This window comes from Typopeltis vanoorti, chromosome 16 (assembly GCF_054136105.1).
Source record: "Typopeltis vanoorti isolate ZY-2024b chromosome 16, IOZ_Tvanoo_1.0, whole genome shotgun sequence".
Taxonomy (NCBI): domain Eukaryota; kingdom Metazoa; phylum Arthropoda; class Arachnida; order Uropygi; family Thelyphonidae; genus Typopeltis; species Typopeltis vanoorti.
The window spans coordinates 26,278,964-26,298,811 of NC_143564.1; the positions used below are offsets into that span (position 1 = coordinate 26,278,964).

The 19,848-nt window shown below is 36.7% G+C and overlaps 1 protein-coding gene across 8 annotated transcripts in view; it reads right to left on the minus strand.

The window, feature by feature from the left end:
* Rph (Rabphilin) overlaps positions 1-19,848 on the minus strand; it is a 695,894-nt gene that overhangs the window by 69,113 nt on the left and 606,933 nt on the right. For all 8 annotated transcript variants that reach the window (XR_016549578.1, XM_090406051.1, XM_090406050.1 and 5 more), the window contains one exon: positions 14,013-14,161. Coding sequence is in view for 7 of the 8 variants with exons in the window: in XM_090406051.1 (XP_090262177.1) it covers positions 14,013-14,161 (149 nt within the window). In the remaining variant the exon portion in view is untranslated. The remainder of the gene's footprint in view (positions 1-14,012; positions 14,162-19,848) is intronic.

Genomic DNA, 19,848 nt, shown 5'->3' on the forward strand with positions numbered 1-19,848 from the left:
GATTATTCCCCAAGCAACACAAATTTGTTGTGCTCACAAGCACTTCTCTTATAATAAAATCACCATATAATTCTCTCTCTCTCTCTCTCTCTCTCCTTATTTTCCCTCTTTTGCTCTTTCATACTCTATCTTCTCTTCATTTGTACGTCGTTTCTTTTGCTCAAGCTCACTCTTTGTCATGTGAAAGATTCCATCTAAGCACACTATTTCTTTGCTTCTTTCATGCAATTATCATATGAATGATAACATAAAAGAAGCAGAGAAATATGAAATGTTCATCTTTGCTCACTTCCCCTACTGTCATTTGATCTGCATTCTCTCCATTTTTGCACCTTTTGTTAGAAACATTCACTGCTTTGCTATTATGTGTTTTACTCAATCCACATTTCTGGATACATATTTGAAACATGTCTGGCACGTTCTGTCACAAATCTCATTTTCATCTCGCAAATATTTTTCCCTTCATCAAGAATACATCCCACTCACTTGCACATGCATGTATGCAATTGCATGCACACACACACTGCATCTAACAACATCCTTCACATTATTATTATTATTAACATCTGACCTCCATGGAGTCAGAGACGCATCGTGGGAAGTACACACTATTGCACACAATGCTCATGCAACTGTGCTTTAAACTGATTCAATGTGTTTACATTCATAACACACTCAGGCTCTCGTGAGTGAAGCGTGGCAGACGTATGTAAGAAGAGCTCTTGATTGAGATAAGTATTCTTCGAATAATTAAGTATATATGAGCATTTGTTTAAGTAAAAGCTACTGTAAAAGTTGTGCACTAGAAGTATTATTAGTGTGGGGGATTTTCATTTGCCTAAACTTAATTATGAATTCTTTTTATTAGTCCTTAGAGGAGTACTGGCAGAAAACATGCCGGCGGCTTTGTCATTCCATGATTTTAATTTAGACTTCAGTCGTTTCGTTAAGTGTGAGGTGTGCTATATGTATTATTTTGATTACATAAATGATTTGTGGATGTTTAGGGCGAATGGAAGGAGGACGTGTGTGAAGTGCGACCTCAACGACGAATTGATGAATGCAAATATGAAATTGAAGACAGAAAGTATTAGTAGCAAGAATGTCTGGGGAAAATGAGTGCACGTTTGAAAGAGAAGGATGGTGTGAAAGAGAGGCGAAAGAATGTTAAAAAATCAGTAAAAAAGAAAACAAGTAATATAAAATCCATAACGGATGTTAAATAGGACGAAAGTGAGGCGAGAGTGGTGGAAGGAAATGAAATTGAGAGAACGAATGAAACTGGAAACAGCGTGATGCAGGAATAGAAAGTGGAAAAAATCGAAAGAATGAATGATAGCGAAAGTTGGATGCATGTTGGACCGAATGTACGGAAGCACAGAGGGAAGAATGAGAGTGAAAGTGAGAAGAGGGGGGGGTCGAGAGTTAGAAAATTAGGAAGATTGAATGATAGAGAGAATGTGATGCAAGATTCGGAAGTTGAATTGGATTGGATGAGGAATGAAATTAAGAAAATTCAGGTAAAAAATATTAAAACAAATCATGATGGCACGAAAGAGTTAACAAAAGATGAGCGAGTGGCATTGTATGGTGACTCCATTATTAAAGGTGTGCTGGATGATAAGATGCATAAGGTTTGTTTTCCAGGCGGTAAAATGAGTAGAGTGATTGAGGCATTGGATATGAGGAGCAAGCAAAGGAGTTAATGGTTTTAATCGGTTTTAAATTCCTGAATCACTTGGTGCTAAGCATGGTACGATGTTATGAGAGCTGCATTGCAGTTTGGGGTGGACATATTCCATACTGAAATGTCTCTCCACATATTTTTCTGTAAGCACTGTACATTAATTTTTTAACTACATCCTTAGGAAATTGCAACTCTTGCCAAAAACGTATTGCAATTTAATTAGTACAAAATTTATAACACATTTTTTGTGTAATAATTTAGGTAATATAATAATAATCTGTGTAATATTAATATAATTTTTGTGTAATATAATTTGGCTACAGTCATGAAAATTTTTTCATATATAGGTAAAAATGTAGGTAGTTATCCTCAGCTTTTGGACACTAGTATATATACAGTACAATGGTGAAATACCTACTCTGCTCAACGATCTTTCACACAACTTAAAACATCTAAGCCAAAAAAGCTGCACATGATCAGTTATCTAGAAAATTAAAGGAAAAACACACTTATACATCAAAACACAAACAGTAAACAATTCTTCTTTGTCTTCACAACATCTTAATCTCGCTATGAAGATGGTGGAATTCATTCATTTCGTATTGTGATTCAATGGCCATGAGCCCGTTTTACAGGGAGGTACGGCACCACCTCAATCCCCGCTATTTTTATCTGGGCTCGGGACCGGCATAGCTGACAATTCAGACCTATGGCTGGAGGGATTGTCTTAAGTATTCCTGACTGTATCTGTGTGTGTTCATGGGGCCAGTTTTCCTGCTTGCAGGATGAAAAACCCCAGATAAACTGGGAGAAAAACTTTGCTGTCCAAGCCCAAGACCAGCTAACTTGGCTATTCCTGAGGAAGATCCTTAAGCTCCTCACGTTGTCGATGGGAATCAAAACCTAGGATACTCCTTCCCCAGGCATATGGTTGTGAAGCCCATAGCCACTAGGCTAACCACGTGGACATGGTGGGATTATAACACCACATTATAATCCTACTAACACAGTTAACATCCAGGTGACTTCATCTGGATGTTAATTGTGACCAATCACATCTACAGAACAAGACTTATATCATCTATCTACATCATCAATCCTGTACTTGACCTGTAAAGATATTATTTATTCTTAAAACAATGAATTTCATTCCTGGTTACATATACTTCACTCTCTTTGTGTATATCACACAATAACAATAATCATAGATTGTTTTTTATTATTATAAAAATATTAATTAAATAAATATTAATTTAATAAATATTAATTTAATAAATGTTATTAAAGAAATAATATTCAGTGTATTTATTGAATAATATTCAATATTCAATATATTCAATAATATTCGTAGTATTCAAAATGAACCAGTAAACCTCGATATTCCCCATGGGGCTTGCGACTTACAGGCACAAGTATGGCTAACCCAGGATCCAGAGCTAAGTATGATCTATTTCAAAGCTTTTGGTCATACTTTTCTCTTACTCTCCCACTTCTTGCTTCTACCCTCATACAGGGGCACACCAGTAGTGTCCCGTGCCTGTGTGCAAAACTTTAGTTGGCACCCCTATACCCAGTAGCACGGCAGTACTGTCCGGTGCCTGTGTGCAAAACTTTAGTTGGCACCCCTACCCCCCCCCATCCAATAAAAAAATCACTTTATAAAAACGTTTTTTTTAAGTATTTCCTCCTCTTTGGTGCCTTTACTATCCTGGCTCCTGTGTGTGTCGCACACATTGCACATATGGCTGGCACGCCCCTGCCCTCATACTAACATTTTTCCTAATGAGGGTTCTTTATTTAAAACTTTTTATCTGTCTCTTTTTTCTTGCTTACTAACCCCAGTAGAAGGTCCTCCATTCTCCCTAAAGCTATTAGAGTATTCGAGGGCTAGGGGTGTTTCCTCCTCTTTCAACTAACCACTAACATTCCTAGTAATTGACTGCAACGCTACTTGTATTAACCTCCTGTAGCATACATGCTACAATACTGCGATGTGGAAGGCAAGGGGAAACCACCACATTACATTCCCAAGTAAAAGCAGCAATGGAAGTTAAAAATGAAGTCAAGATCAGCATGGTGCCTTCACTGAAGAAGTCATGCCTGGCAGGAGAAGTAACCAGGCTTCTCAGGTCGACAGCCAACAAAATCCTGGTACTTATTCAAAAACGAAGACAAGAAATAAGCTGAACATTGGAACACAGAATGCAAGAACACTAGAATCAGGTGAAATAGAAAATGTGAAAAAAGAAATAGAAAGACTTAAAATAGACATTCTGGACATTAGTGAGACAAGATGGGAGGGACAGGGTGATTTCTGGATTGGAGAATTTTTGAATGATATATTCAGGACAAAAGAAGGGAGAGTCAGGCATTGCAATGATGCTTCAGAAAAAAGTTGGAAATTTAATCACTACAATAATTAACCACAGTGATAGAATCATGGCTATAAGTATTCAAAATGAACTAGTAAACTTCAACATTATATGGTCTACATGCCAACATCACAAACATAACAATGAAGAAATATAAGAAATTTATGAACAAATAGAAGAAATCTGGAACAGCTTTAAAGATAGAGACAATAGAATAATAATGGGAGATTGGAATGCTATAGTGGGAGAAGAGGGCAATGATAATGTTTCAGGAAGATTTGGTCTTGGACGTAGGAATGAAAGAGGAAAGCAATTAAGAGAATTTTGTACACAAAAACAGTTATTTATAGCAAATACACTATTTCAAGTTCCAAAAAGAAGAAGATACACCTGGAAAGCACCTGGGGTTTCAAATAGATATAAAATAGATTATATATTGGTCAAGAAGAGATACAGAAACCAAATAAAAAATTGCAAAAGCTATCCAGGTGCTAACATCAGTAGTGACCATAACCTTGTCTTAATGAAAACAGAACTGAAACAAATCCAAAGAGACAAACCAATAAGATGGAACCTTGAAAAATTAAAGAGTAAAGAGAAGATACCAAGAGGCAACTGATCACAACATTCCAGAAAACAAATAGTCAGAATAATATTGAAAACCAATGGAATATGATTAAAGAGTCTATTACAAATGCAACAATCAATTATTGAAAAATACAGAAAAAGAAAACATTGGATAACAGATGAAATACTTGGCCTTATGGATGAAAGAAGAAAATATAAAAATGTTGTTAAAGAAGATGTGGCTAAATACAAATATCTTAAAAATCAAATTACAAGAAAATATAGACAAGTCAAAAAAGAATACTTGGAAGAATTATTTAAAAAAGAAAACATTGAGAGGGCCTATAAAGAAATTAACAAACTGACTTTCAAATTTAATAAGCATAGCAAAAATGATGTTATCAAAGACAAAAATGGAAAATTACTCATAGAATCTGAGGATATATTAATGGAATGGAAAAATTATCTTGAAAATCTTTATAATGACAATGAACTTGATATCGATATTAGCATAGAAAATCAAAATGAAGATAATCTAGGATCCCCAATAATGTGAGAATTTGATAAAGCATTATCCAAAATAAGTAAGGGAAAAAATACAGGTATAGACAATATTCCTATCGAACTACTACAAAATCTAGGTGATGAGACAAAAACCTTACTCTATCAATTACTAGCCCAAATCTATGACAGAGGAGAAATACCAAAAGAGTTTATGAAATCAACTTTGACTCCCTGGAGGTCTCTCTTAATAATAATAATAAAAAGAATAATGCTAATAAATTCAGCCAATTTAGAAAAATATCTTTAATCCCACATGTTAGCAAAATTCTGCTAACAATTATTCAAAATAGAATTTATTCAAAAATAGATTGTCTACTGGATGAAGACCAATTTGAATTCAGAAAGAATAAAGGAGACAATACTCTGTTTAAGAACAATAATAGAGAGAGAAGAATAGATCTTAGTAAAAATATATACATTTGCTTCCTTGATTTAGAGAAAGCGTTTGATAAAGTAAACCTGTAAATACTCCTAAATTGTCTAACTAATATTGGCATAGACTTGAGGGATAGGAAAATAATTTATCAAATTTATAAAAATCAAAATGGACTGATTAAAATCAATGATAAGGAGAAAATAATAAATATAAGGAGTGGAGTAAGACAAGGATTATACTTTCACCACTTTTATTTAATTTATATATTGAAAATGCCATTAAGGAAACTAAAGATAAAATAAATAGTGGCATAAAGATAAATGGTGAGCAAGTCATGTGTATGAGATTTGCTGATGACATAGACCTTGTAGCAGAAAACACAAGAACATTAAAAACAATACTAGAATTACTAAATAATAATTTCATAAATATAAAATGAAAATCAACACAGATAAGACTAAAATCCTTGTTACAGGCAAAACCTCTATCAATATAGAACATATAGATATCAGCAGGAAATGAATAAAACAAGTAAAAAAGCTTTAAATACTTGGGAAGCCTAATAACAGAAGATGGCAGAACAAGAAAAGACATAAAATCAACAATACACAATGCAAAAGCCTAATTCTCTAAGCTGAAAAGCATTTTAACAGGAAACTTCAACCAACAATTGGAAAATCCATCAGCAAATCAATGGGAATTTTGGACCGTTCTTTCTGTAAGCATGTAATGAGTTCCTGGACAGTTGTGGGGCAGATGTCCCTTGATCTCACCTGGAAAAAAAAATTAATAAAGACAATGATATGGAACATCACGCTGTATGGATGTGAAACATGGATTCTAGGCAGAGAAGATGTAAGAAGATTGGAGGCTTTTGAAATGTGGTGCTGGCACCATGAATAAAATAAAATGGACAGAAAAAAAATCAAACGAACAAGTCCTGAGAGAGAGAAGCGAAACAAGAAGCCTAATTAGATCAATCAAAATTAGAAGGGATAGGTGGTATGGACGTATACTTCAACATGATGGACTTGTGAAAAGAATAACTGAAGGCAAAATAGAGGGGGGAAAGAAGAAGAGACCAACCAAGGAAAAACTTTTGACCAAGTCAAAGAAAGCATGGATTTGAAGAGTTACTGGGAGATTAAGGTGTGTTTTCCAGGCGGTAAAATGAGTAGAGTGATTGAGGCATTGAATATGAGGCGGGAGTGAGCAAAAGAGTTAATTGTATTAATTGGTAAAAATGATTTGAGAGAGAACAAAGAGCATGTCAGAATGAATGTCAGGAGACTGCTTGGAAAGATAAAAGAGAATAGTGTGACAGGAAGGGTAGTCAGTGTGTTGCCTAGGTATGATTGTGGTGAAATGAGACGGAGAGCAAGGATTATGAATGATATTCTGACTGAAATGTGTGAGGAGATGGGAGTACAGTTTGTTAATGTGTGGAATGAGTTTGAGGGACGAAGTGAGCTGTATGGGAGCGATGGACTGCATTTGAGTGGTTATGGTGTGCAATCCCAGCAGCAATCTCTCCAAGCAGTCGCTTGGAGAGACTGCTGCTGGAAAGTAGAGAAGTGAATAGAGAGAATGAATCAGATCGAGAGGGGAGTGATGTGGAAGAGCAGGAGAGTAAGACAGGAGAGATTGAAGAAGTGTAAATGAATGGGGAAGTGAGTGGTATTAGTATAGAAAATGAGAGAATGGGTGTGCAAGAGGAGCAGGGAAATGGGGAGGCTCAGGGTGGGCAGGGGTACACAGCGTGAGAAAGGTGGATGCTCCAAGAGGAAGTGAGAGCATGTGTAGGCAGAAAAGTAATGGGATGACCAGGGATCAAGAGGAAACAGATGGCATTGCAAAGGGTTCTAAAATGAAGAAGCAGAAAGGGAACTGGCCCCAGTCCAGCATGGAGAGATCACATCGAGTGAGTGGTATCAGTGGAACTAGCTGTAGATCCAGAAATGAGTTGTGTTTGTATACCAATGCTAGAAGTATAAGAAACAAGGCGGATGAAATGGTTGCACTAATTGTGTCTGTGCACCCAGAGATTGTCGGAATAAGTGAGACATGGTTAGATGAGGACGACATCCTGACAGGAATAGAGATGGAAAGGTATGATGTGATTCGTGAGGATAGAAGGGGTAAAAAGGGAGGGGGAGTGCTATTGATGATAGAGAAAGAGTTATGTCCATACAAGGTAGAGATGCAAGAGGGAAATAGGGCCAGTGGTTTTGAGGCAGTATGGTGTGAGATAGAGGTGAATAGAATCAAATACTTGGTGGGATGTTGTTATAGACCTGGTAATGTGGATGGTGGTGATAGTGAAATGTATAGTCAAATAAGCCAAGCAAATAAGAAAAGGGTGATCATTATGGGTGATTTTAATTATGGCAATATAGACTGGAATGATGAGATAGCAACTGGAAGTAAAGAAAATGAGTTTCTTGAGTTTTTGAGGAATAACTACCTCAGACAGTATGTAACAGAGGGAACACGAGGATTAAGGGTCTTGGATTTGGTCATCTCATCGGAGGATGTAATTATCAATGAGGTGTCAAATCATCCACCAATTGGTGAAAGTGACCATGAGTTGATTACCTGGGTGGTTGCCAGCAGTGCAAGGACCCCTGTGAAAAAAGGGTATATGTGGAACTACAAGGGGGGTGATTATGAAGAGCTCAGGAGACAGCTTGCAGATGTAGCATGGAATGAGGAGTTAGCTGGAAAAGAGATCAATGCAGCTTGGGTGATTTTCAAAAACTACTTAGAAGATGCAATGTCTAAATGTATACCATGGGTGAGAAGGTTAAATAAGGTAGGTGTGAGATGGATGAATAAAGAGATTAAGCATGCAATACAGAGAAAAAGGGCATTGTGGAGGCAGCATAAGAGAAGTGGAAGCAACCAATTTCATGAGGTCTAGAAAGACCAGGCAAGGAGGGTGACTTGGTTGGTGACAGTAGCTAAAGAGAGGTATGAACAGCAGTTAGCTAATGAAGCCAAAAAGAATCCTAGGGAGTTCTTTCGATATGTGGCCAGCAAAAGAAAGAATGATTATGGAAGGATGACATTGATTGGAGAAAATGGTATAAAGACAGTTGTTGCAGAATGTATGGTGGAGATACTTAATGAGCAGTTCATAAAGATCTTTCAATCTTGTGAATGTGACTTCATGGAGAGATTAAGAGCAGTTGATGATGGGGAGGAGAGACTGACTGTAAGTGAGCAAGAGGTGTTTGGGGAGTTGAGTAAACTAGATATAAATAAGGCTGTGGGACTTGATAATATATCACTGCATATTCTGAAGGAATGTGCAAGGAAGTTGACACCTGCCTTGACATATTTTGTTAATACGAGTCTTGCACTTGGTCAAGTTCCTAAAGAGTGGAAGGAGGGCAAGATTGTGCCACTTCATAAAGGAGGTGATCGAACTCAAGCATCAAACTATAGGCCTATCTGTGTGTCAGGTGTTGTGGTTAAGTTGTTGGAGAAGCTTGTGAGAACTAGGATCCAGAGTTGGGTTGACAACAATGGTATAATCTTTGATGGACAGCAAGCATGGATTTGCTAAAGGGAGGTCATGTTTTAGTAATCTACTTACTTGTTACAATAAAGTGACTGCTTCCTTGGACAGAGGAGAAGGATACACAGTAATATACTTGGATTTCACAAAAGCTTTTGATAGAGTACCTCATGATAAGTTGACAGTCAAACTAGAGCAGATGGGGTTGGATATTAGATTAGTGCATTGGATTGGAGACTGACTATCTGATAGGTATCAACAAGTTGTGTATGGGGGTGCGATATCCAGGAAAAGGAAAGTCACTAGTGGAGTGCCTCAGGGGTCTGTTTTAGGGCCATTACTATTTAACTTGTATATTAATGATATTGGCGAAGATTTGGATGGAGATATTCAGTTGTTTGCAGATGATGCAAAGTTGGGACGAACCATAACGAGTAGTGAAGATGTTGTGGCCCTGCAAGAAGACTTGAATAAATTGAGTGATTGGGCAAGCAAATGGGGATGTGAGTTCAATGTTGCAAAATGTAAGGTTTTAAAATTTGGAAAACAAAGATGGAATGCAGAATTTATGCTTGGTGAGAATATATTGTTGGAAGTAGAGGAAATAAGAGATCTGGGGGTGATAGTGGATAGGATCTAAAATTTAGGGGACACATCGCCAAAATTGTGAATACAACACAAAGACTTCTGGGAATGATGCAGAGGACACTGACGTGTAGCAGGAGGGAGATTCTTGGTCCATTGTATAAGGCTTTGATTAGGCCACACATGGACTATTGTGCCCAGATTTGGTCACCTGGTTTTCAGAAGGATGAAGAGATGTTGGAAAGGGTCCAAAGGTGACTGACTAAGGTAGTTTCTGACCTCTGGAATGTCGAGTATGAGGAAAGATTGAAAAGATGTAATTTGCAGAGCCTAGTGGAGAGAAGGAAGAGGGGCGATATGATAGAGACCTACAAGTTGGTAAGGGGTTGTTATAGGATCAATGGTGGAGAAGTTCTACAGAGAATAGTGGGAGATCAGGGGAGAACCAGAGGTCATCCCTGGAAACTGTATAAAGAGGGTGTGAGTAGGGGAGTGAGAGGCAGGTTTTTTCGTGCAGAGTTGTGAGTGATTGGAATGCCTTGCCTGAGAGTGCGGTGTCTGCAAGAAGTTTGAATGTGTTTAAAACACAGTATGATGAGATGTGTGTGAGATAAAAGGACCTCCTAGATGAGTCTTTGACTCCATGAGGTCTTGTTTAATAATAATAATAATTAAGAAGAAAGCCAATGACAGAGTGTCACACAATAACATGTGTGACGGATGTTAAATAAGAAGTGTGAATGATGGCAAAAAAATGACACAAGATTTGAAAGCTGAATTGGTGAAGATGAGGTAAGACATGAGAAGGAATCAGAGCGAAATGAAGAGAATTGAAGATATGTATGAAAGATGGAAGAAGATAAAAACGAATGAAAGAGGTAATGAAATACAAGTGGGGTTGTATGGGGATTCAGTTATTAGAGGTATGGCAAACAAGAAGATGCATGATGTTTGGTTTCCAGAATGAAAATGAATACAGTGATTGAGGCATTGAATATAAAGAGTAAGTGAGCAAAAGAGTTGTTAGTGGTAATAGGAACAAATGATGACTGGGAACAAGGAGAATGTAAGATTGATATCAGGAGATTGTTGAGAAGTATAAAAGATAAAGCATGATAGGAAAGATAGTCAATGTGTGTTCAGGTATGACAGTGATGAGATGAGGCAGAGAGCATGGATTATGAATGATATTTTAGCAGAAATGTGTGAAGAGAAAGAAGTGCAGTTTGTTAATGTGTGGAATGAGTTTGAATGATGAACTGTACAGGAGTGATGGAGTGCATTTTAATGGTTTTGGTATGAGTCATTTTGAGAGACTGCTGCTGGAAGGGTGAGTAATGAGTGCAGAGAATGAATCCAAGCAAGTAAGAAGTTATGTGAAAGATCAGAAGAGTAAGGAAGGAGAGATTGCAGTAATCTTGGTCCTGATATCCTTATTAATTTTCAGTGCTGGTAAAATTCAATCTTGTCTTATTTCTTGCACAAAAAAGTTTTCTTCCACTCTAACTTTTGACAACACCCAGATGTCTGGAGAAGATGAAACTTTTCTTTTGTGGAATAATTTTAATAACCTTCAATCTTTTCTGGCTAAATATATTATGAATATATCTCTCCTCTTTAGCATCCAGAAAATTAAGTTTTCTCTTTTTTTAAATTACTACATTGCCTCAAAATAGATATTAAATCTATGCAAATCACAAATATGTTGAACCACTGAATACTGTCATTGTTGTAGTGGTGGTGCTAAGAGTTCACTAAAAATACTTGATTTGATATACAGAAAAGAACAATTATGGTGATTAATTGCCCATCGCTAATTCACACAACTCTCTTTCACACAAATGTTCAGTTTTTACTGCTTTCATTTTCTACAAAAACTTCCATGATCACTGTTCATCAGAATTAGTATTGTTACTTTTTTTCCACTATCCTCTAAATTTCTTAAAACACATGCAGTAGCTATTCAACGCTTCTTCACAGTTAACTTTGAACTCACAGAATAAATTTTGCTTGCTCATCACTTATTCCATCTATCACTACATTTGGGAACAGTCTCTTTTTTTAGTATCTTCCTAAAGAGAAAAAAACTATAATCTTCAAATCCAATGTTAGGAAAGTTCTTCATTCTGTCCATGCACAGTGCTAACGTACCATAGGTTGAATAATCTGTGGTGTATTGCATTATCATAAAAGTAAAGAAACAAAAAGTATAGACACAAAATGGATGATTGATAATATTAAGCAAGCAATATGAAAGGATCAGGCATTCAAGAGGAAAAGTTGGGAGGCAATAATCAGTTACATGAAGAATACAGTAAGGCTATGAAGATGATGCCTGTTAAGGAAAGAAAAACAATATTATGAGCAGTGGTAAGCCAACTCAGGCCAAGAAAATTCCCAGAAAATTATTTTCATATGTGGCTGATTATGGGAAAATTATAGAATGGTGAGGGATAAAGAACAGATTAAGTAAACTCAATGTTAGTAAACAATGAGGGCTTTAGAGCTAACATATCACCATTTGTTTTTATTATGATTATTGTTATTATTATTAGGTGACCCTGCCAGAGAGTCCAAGGACTCATCATGGGAGGGCTCTCTACTCCACTTCGCTAACTACATTTCCTCTCCACTACCACTCAATTCTCCCACTACAACACTACCACCATCAATGCCATCTACTACCTATCATCACCAACAACAGTATTTTTGTCTATAAATTGCATGTTCTGAAGGCCGGTTTGTCTGTATGTGGGATGAAAAACCTGAGTTTCTGGGAGAAAAAACCCTGCTACCTCCATATAAGATCCGCTAACTCACCTTCAATTGAAAAAGCCCATATAAGGATTCTTCTCATCATTATGAGAATTGAACCCAGGTCTTTTCCAATTGAAGGGCACAACATTCTGCTGTTCTTCCAATTGTGCTACGGAGGCACCTAAAGGAATGCTCCATGGAATTCAGAGAAGATTTATCATGAAAGGCCCACATTCACCATTATTCACACAATAGCTACCATACGTCTCTTCACACTCATTCACTAACAAAGCACTCAAGACTGTCTGTGGCAACTACTCAATCACCCCTTCAGCACTCTCCAAGCAAAAATTCTAGTCTTTGGATATAATTCCTTTCATATTAGGTAAAACATTCTAAATTAGTTAAAAGTCTCTATCACATTACCTCTCTTTAACCTATCCGCTAAGCTCTGCAATTTATGTTTCTTCATATCATGCTTAAATCCTGATACAGCCTTAGTTATTTGTCTCTGAACCCTCTCCAGAGTTTTCTCCTTCCATTCATCTGTTCAATAGACATCAATAGATGCTGAATGGTCACTCAGATGTTTGGTGATGTGTCACACAAGTCCTCACCATGTGGTCCTGTTGTATGCTTTTCTGGAGGCTTCAACTTTCTGAACATCAGTCACTCCAAACACACCATCCATCTCACTGACAGTTTATCCTTTCCTCTTTTTCCAGGAACTTTACCTCCTATTACTGTTTTGAGAAGTCCTCCTTTCAATGTGTCCAAAGTATTTCAACTTTCTTCTGTCAATATCCTTATAAGAGGCTTTAAAGTTCCACTGATCCTTTCTAGCACCCATCCACCTTTCAGTATATGATATTCTCAACAGCCTTCTGTAACACCACATCTCAAAAGGAGCTATCTCCTTACTAAGAAAATATTTTGGAGAGGGTCCATAGACAAGTGCAACATTAATACATGCAGCATATGTTAATATTAAAAACTGCAACTTCCACTTATTACCTCATGCTAAGAAGTCTATTTAAATCTTTTTGACATTTGCAGCACACTTTATTACTCTCCTTAACTTTGCAGTATTAGCCAACAACTGAATATCTCTTGCCAGTTCACATTAAAGATCATTAATACATAATTTAAACAGCAGCTATGCTACATTTCTGGGATATAGTCCTCCCCAATCCACATGCAGCTTAATGATAACTTTCAGACCATCCTTCTTCTATCAATCTCTAGCATCCTTAAGTTGTATGCCAACTTGCTAGGCAGCAATCTGGTAAATAATTTCACAAAGTGCAAAACATCACCCTATATGAGTCTCCCTTGTCCAGCACAATTTGCTATTTTTTCATAAAATACACATTGCTTGCTAAAGCAGGACCTTAGTTTTGCTGCCATAAAAAGAATTCTATGTCTACCACCTAATCTTGTATTCGAGTTTTAACCAGCTTTGTTATTTTTGTATTCGTTTCATTCATCTGGATCCTCATTATTAGGAGGATCTAAATGAATGAAAGCTTTTCAATTATCAATTGAATTATCAATCTGAAAAGAACCACATAACTGTATACTTACATTTTAGCAAAAGGATCTGAATAACCATTAGTGTCTCGTGCTGGAAGATGAACACATCTCACTATACCAACAAATAAAGCATGGTGATTGTTTGAATACATTAATGAAAGTAAAATTTGACCACGAAGTATCTCTTCTTCTCCTTCAAGCTGTAAAATAAAAGAACAATGAAAAACCATATAGAATCCGATATATGGTACAATTTCCTTGATATGAAATCTATTTTTTATGCATGAGTAAACATTCCATATTCTAAATAAAGTGATTACAATAACAACTTCATATATAACAGCATCAAAGATTGTGGTCTTATGATAATATTTAATTTATGGTATACTGTAAATACAAAATGTTATATTCAGGCAATGACAATCAAGGAAAAGAAGGAGTAGCCATAGTATTCAACACTAAATACGAGGCTAATCTTCTTGAATGGTAGGCAGTCTCAAGTAATGTGATGTGGGCAAATATCAGAATGGGGAAACTGGACAATGAGACTTATTTGTGCCTATGGTCCCACAGAAGGTTCTCTTCTAAGGTAGAAACGGAGGAATTTTTTGAAGCTTTAGAGAAAGCAACTGACACAATGAAAAAGGAAAAGTTGGTCCTTGTTGGGGATCTAAATAGCAGAGTAAGAGATAATTGTCAGACATACAAAAATATTTTGAGAAAATTTGGAGAAAAGAGCAAAGCTAATAATAATGGCAAATACCTGTTGGATTTCTGCTCAGGACATGGACTGGTTATTACTAAACACCATGTTCTAACATAAAAATGTGCACAAATTCACATGGAGAGAAGAGGCAAGGAATAAGAAAAGTCTCATTGACTATGTTATTGTTGATAGTGATGTTTTCTCACTGGTGCAGGACACTAGAGTGTAGTTTCCTTTACAGAGGAAGTGATCACCATTTAGTCTTAAGTAGGATAAAATTGAATTTCATATTTAAAAGAAATACATGTAAGAAAGTTTTAAAGTGAATAAAACTTGAGCAGCTCTCAGATGTGAACTGTAGACTGAAATATACAAACATTATTCAAGAAAAAATGAAAGAGTTTGAGAACAAGAATCAAACCTCGGAGATTCAGTGGCAAGCTCTGAAGAAAAAAAGTGATTGATTTAGTCAGAGAGGCATATGTGAGGTTGTATACAAGGATAAAAAAAATCAGAACCCCCTTGTTGGACATAGGAAGTTAAACAGGCAGTGAAAGAAAAGAAAGCATATCAAAAGTTCCTAGCAAATAAGTCAGCTTGTGCTCTTAGAGAATACAGAGACAATTGCAAGAAAGCTAAACACTGTGAAAAACTAGCTAAACAAAAGTCATGGGAAGATTGCATTAGCTCACGCTAGTAATCGCCAATACTTTTATAGTTTATTATACTATATTCGGCATGAAACTCTCTGATTCCAATCTTTGAGTTTCTTATTCGGTTTTAAAACAATGTGGGATTTAATATCCCCTTAATTTAAATAATGTTTATATCGCCAAAATGAAGCCTATTGGCTCTTTATATTTAAATAACTTAATGGGTGCACTTTTTTGACAACTCGTATAGCAGAGTACATAAGTTCTTTTCACTATTCACTATACCCTTTGGTATTAATTTGGTCTAGCTACTCACTGATGAAGCCTCAAAAAAGGCTGAAACTGGTCTGGGTAGTGACCTCCCACCATAATGTAATAACAGCATACATTTCCTAGGAAATGTGTTTTTACATTATGGAAAATACCAAGAATAGCGATCAGAACTTTACCACCTTTGCTCCGAGTTTGTGCTACGTACTAGGACTACTTGCATTAGCTCACGCTAGTAATCGCCGATACTTTTATATTTTATTATACTATATTCGGCATGAAACTCTCTGATTCCAATATTTGAGTTTCTTATTTGGTTTTAAAACAATGTGGGATTTAATATCCCCTTAATTTAAATAAAAGTCGTGGGAAGATTTTGATAAGAACATAGAAAATAAATATCAAGAAGGTGGCAAGATATTCTGGAGATTATTGAAGAAGCTCAGAAATAGAGGAAAGAGTGTTGTAAAAGGAATTAGAGATGATAAAGGTATATGAAAACTGGAGAAAAAGATATCCTTGAAGTTGCCAAACGGTGTGCCCATTTGGCACTCCTATAGGTAGAGATGACCTTGCTAATGCTTCTGCTTGGTATCTCCACTTGGGCCTGGCTCCCACTGAAGAGACCTCAATAAAGGGCAAAACTAGTCTGGGTAGTGGCCCTTCCCTTAATGCATAACATTAGACATATCTGCAAGGAGATGTATTTTGCATTATGGGAGATACTGAGATAGGAGTAATGTTAGCTTGCTCCACCTTTGCAACGAGTTGCCTGGTGTTGTACCACCTTAAACCATTCCTGAAGATACTTTCAGGCACAATCTTTGTTTGCTCACACTCAGATAAAGCATTAAACTAAATTTATTAGGTGAGTGGAATTGTCAGTTTAATGTTGCCCAGCGCAAGGTTTTGATATATGGTAGGAAAGGTTGAGATGCAGAGTATACAATTAATGGGAATTTTGAAGGAGGTAGAAGAGACGAGAGGTCTGAGAGTGATGGTGGACAGAGACTTGAAGTTTAGGAATCACATTGCAAAAATTGTAAGAACATCACAATAAATGGAAGTTACGAAAGGAAACTGTGAGCAAGAGGGTGAGGAGTGGTTTCTTTGCATGGAGGGTGGTTGAACCGTGGAATGCATTGCCTGATGGAGTGGTGAGAGCGAGAACGGTCAATGAGTTTAAGGAGTGGTATGATAGACTTTGTGCTTCTTAGGGGGGGGGACCTCCCCTCGATGAGTCTTGACAGACTTTATGTTCTTAGGAAGGACCTCCCATGATGAGTCTTTTGACTCCATGGAGGCCTGAATAATAATAATAATAATAATAATTATGATAATAATGAGGAGGACATTGGCATGCAGAAGCAAAGAGGATATAGTTTAGAATCAAAGAGGAAGCCATTTACCAAAATTGTCATCGAAAGAATTAGAAGAAAAGTGGGAAGCCAGTAAATTGACTTTTCTGTGAATAATGATGCAAGAAAACTGCTGAGTACAAAAGCGGCAGAAGCAGGGTTAGACAAAAGTTATAGCAGAGTACTTTGGCAAGAGATCATAAAACATGACTCACCTGGACAGGATGCAAGTTTTCTGCTTTTTTTGGATGTATTATTAATTTGTTTGCAGCTATGACAAGCTTTAGTATAAAGAAAAGGAAGATAAAGATTTTTATAAAAACTAATTGTGATATGACTATTCTTTCTTTGAACAGCTTTTGCCCACTTCTTGGAGAACCATAACTTAAATAAGCACTCAGAAATTAAAGTAGAATAGAAAATGTTCTGCACCAACAAGAACTGTTTTGGTGACACATGTAGCAAAAATGTTTGAATCTTCTCAGATCTTCTCAGATCATCTCAGCATTCACATACAGTAATCCCTCAATTAATGCACCCCCCGATTAGTGCATTTTTGATTAGTGCATCATTTTTTTTTTTTTGATACCCAAATTCAATTAGTGCGCATATATACATCTTAAAAAGAAATGTTACAGATTGTAAAAATTTTCTATCTATGCATTTTTATGGCTAACTATTATAAAAAATCACTCACCAGAAGGAAATAATTTAGTTACCGATTTAAAACATTTTACAAAGTTATTTTTAATGGCATACTACACTACTTCCATGTACACTATATATACTATGTTCCAAATTTTTACCGCCAAAATTTATGTCGTCTGCTATATTACGCTTGCAGATTAGAGACTCTTTGACACTTCTGCGCATGTCACAAAAAGGAGAATCCATTTTGATAATAGGGTAATTAATCCTCTTCAGGGATGCGTTGTTTATTATTACACACCAGAAAATTAACTTCTCTTTTATGATTATTGTAGCTTTTAAAGTGGCAACTATATTGCTTGTATAACAGTTGGGAAATTTTATCTATAAAGCACGTGATTTCGCATGTTGGCGACCAATTCTTACGTTCATTTCTTTCTCCCCTTCAATGATAATCCAAGGGTTAATTAAATCTCATTCTGAAGAATTGAGTGCTTCCGACCTGCTAAATTTAGATGCACAGTGGGAAGATCCTGAAGAATATGAAGAAAATTTAACTACTGGTAGTCAGCCAAAAACGTTTTATTATTATTATGATTACCCCAAGAACTCGTGGAGTCAAAGACTCTTCTGGGAGGTCCTTTTATCACACACATCTCATCATACCGTGTCTTAAACAGACTCAAACATCTTGCAAACACCACACTCTCAGGCAAGGCATTCCAATCATTCAAAACTCTGCACGAAAAAAACCTGCCTCTCACTCCCCTACTCACACCCTCTTTATACAATTTCCAGGGATGACCTCCGGTTCTACCCTGATCTCCCACTATTCTCTGTAGAACTTCTCCACCATTGATCCTATAACAACCCCTTACCAACATGTAGGTCTCTATCATATCTCCCCTCTTCCTTCTCTCCACTAGACTGCAAATTACATCTTCTCAAACTTTCCTCGTATTCGACATTCTAAAGATCAAAAACTACCTTAGTCAGTCACCTCTGGACCCTTTCCAACATCTCTTCATCCTTCTGAAAACCAGTTGATCAAATCTATGCACATTAGTCCATGTGTGGACTAATTAGAGCCTTATACAAAGGAACAAGAATCTCCTTATTTCTATAAGTCGGTGTCCTACAAATCATTCCCAGAATTCTTTGTGTTTCCCTCACAATTTTGGCTATGTGTCCCCTAGATTTCAGACCCTTATCCACTATCACCCCAAGATCTCTTATTTCCTTGACCTGCAACAACATATTCCCACCAAGCATAAGTTCTACGTCCCATCTTTGTTTTCCAAATTTTAAAACCTTACATTTTACAGCATTGAACTCATATCCCCATTGTGTCCCAATCACTCAATTTATTCAAGTCTTCTTGTAAAGCCACAACATCTTCTCTACTCTTCACGGTTCGTCCCAACTTTGCATCATCTGCAAACAACTGAATATCTCCATCCAAATCTTTGCCAATATCATTTATATACAAGTTAAACAGTAATGGCCCTAAAACAAACCACTGAGGCACTCCACGAGTGACTTTCCTTTTCCTGGATATCGCACCCCCATACACAACTTGTTGATATCTATCAGATAGCCAGTCTCCAATCCAATGCACTAATCTAATATCCAACACCATCTGCTCTAGTATGACTGTCAACTCATCATGAGGTACTCTATCAAAAGCCTTTGCAAAATCCAAGTATATTATTGTGTATCCTTCTCTTCTGTCCAAGGAAGCAGTCACTTTATTGTAATATGTAAGTAGATTACTAAAACACGATCTCCCTTTAGCAAATCCATGCTGTCCATCAAAGATAATACCATTGTTGTCAACCCAACTCTGGATCCTAGTTCTCACAAGCTTCTCCAACAACTTAACCACAACACCTGACACATAGATAGGCCTATAGTTTGATGCTTGAGTTCGATCACCTCCTTTATGAAGTGGCACAATCTTGCCCTCCTTCCACTCCTTAGGAACTTGACCAAATGCAAGACTCATATTAACAAAATATGTCAAGGCAGGTGTCAACTTCCTTGCACATTCCTTCAGAATATGCGGTGATATATTACCAAGTCCCACAGCCTTATTTACATCTAGTTTAGTTTACTCAACTCCCCAAACACCTCTTGCTCACTTACAGTCATTCTCTCCTCCCCATCATCAACTGCTCTTAATCTCTCCATGAAGTCACATTCACAAGATTGAAAGATCTTTATGAACTGCTCATTAAGTATCTCCACCACAC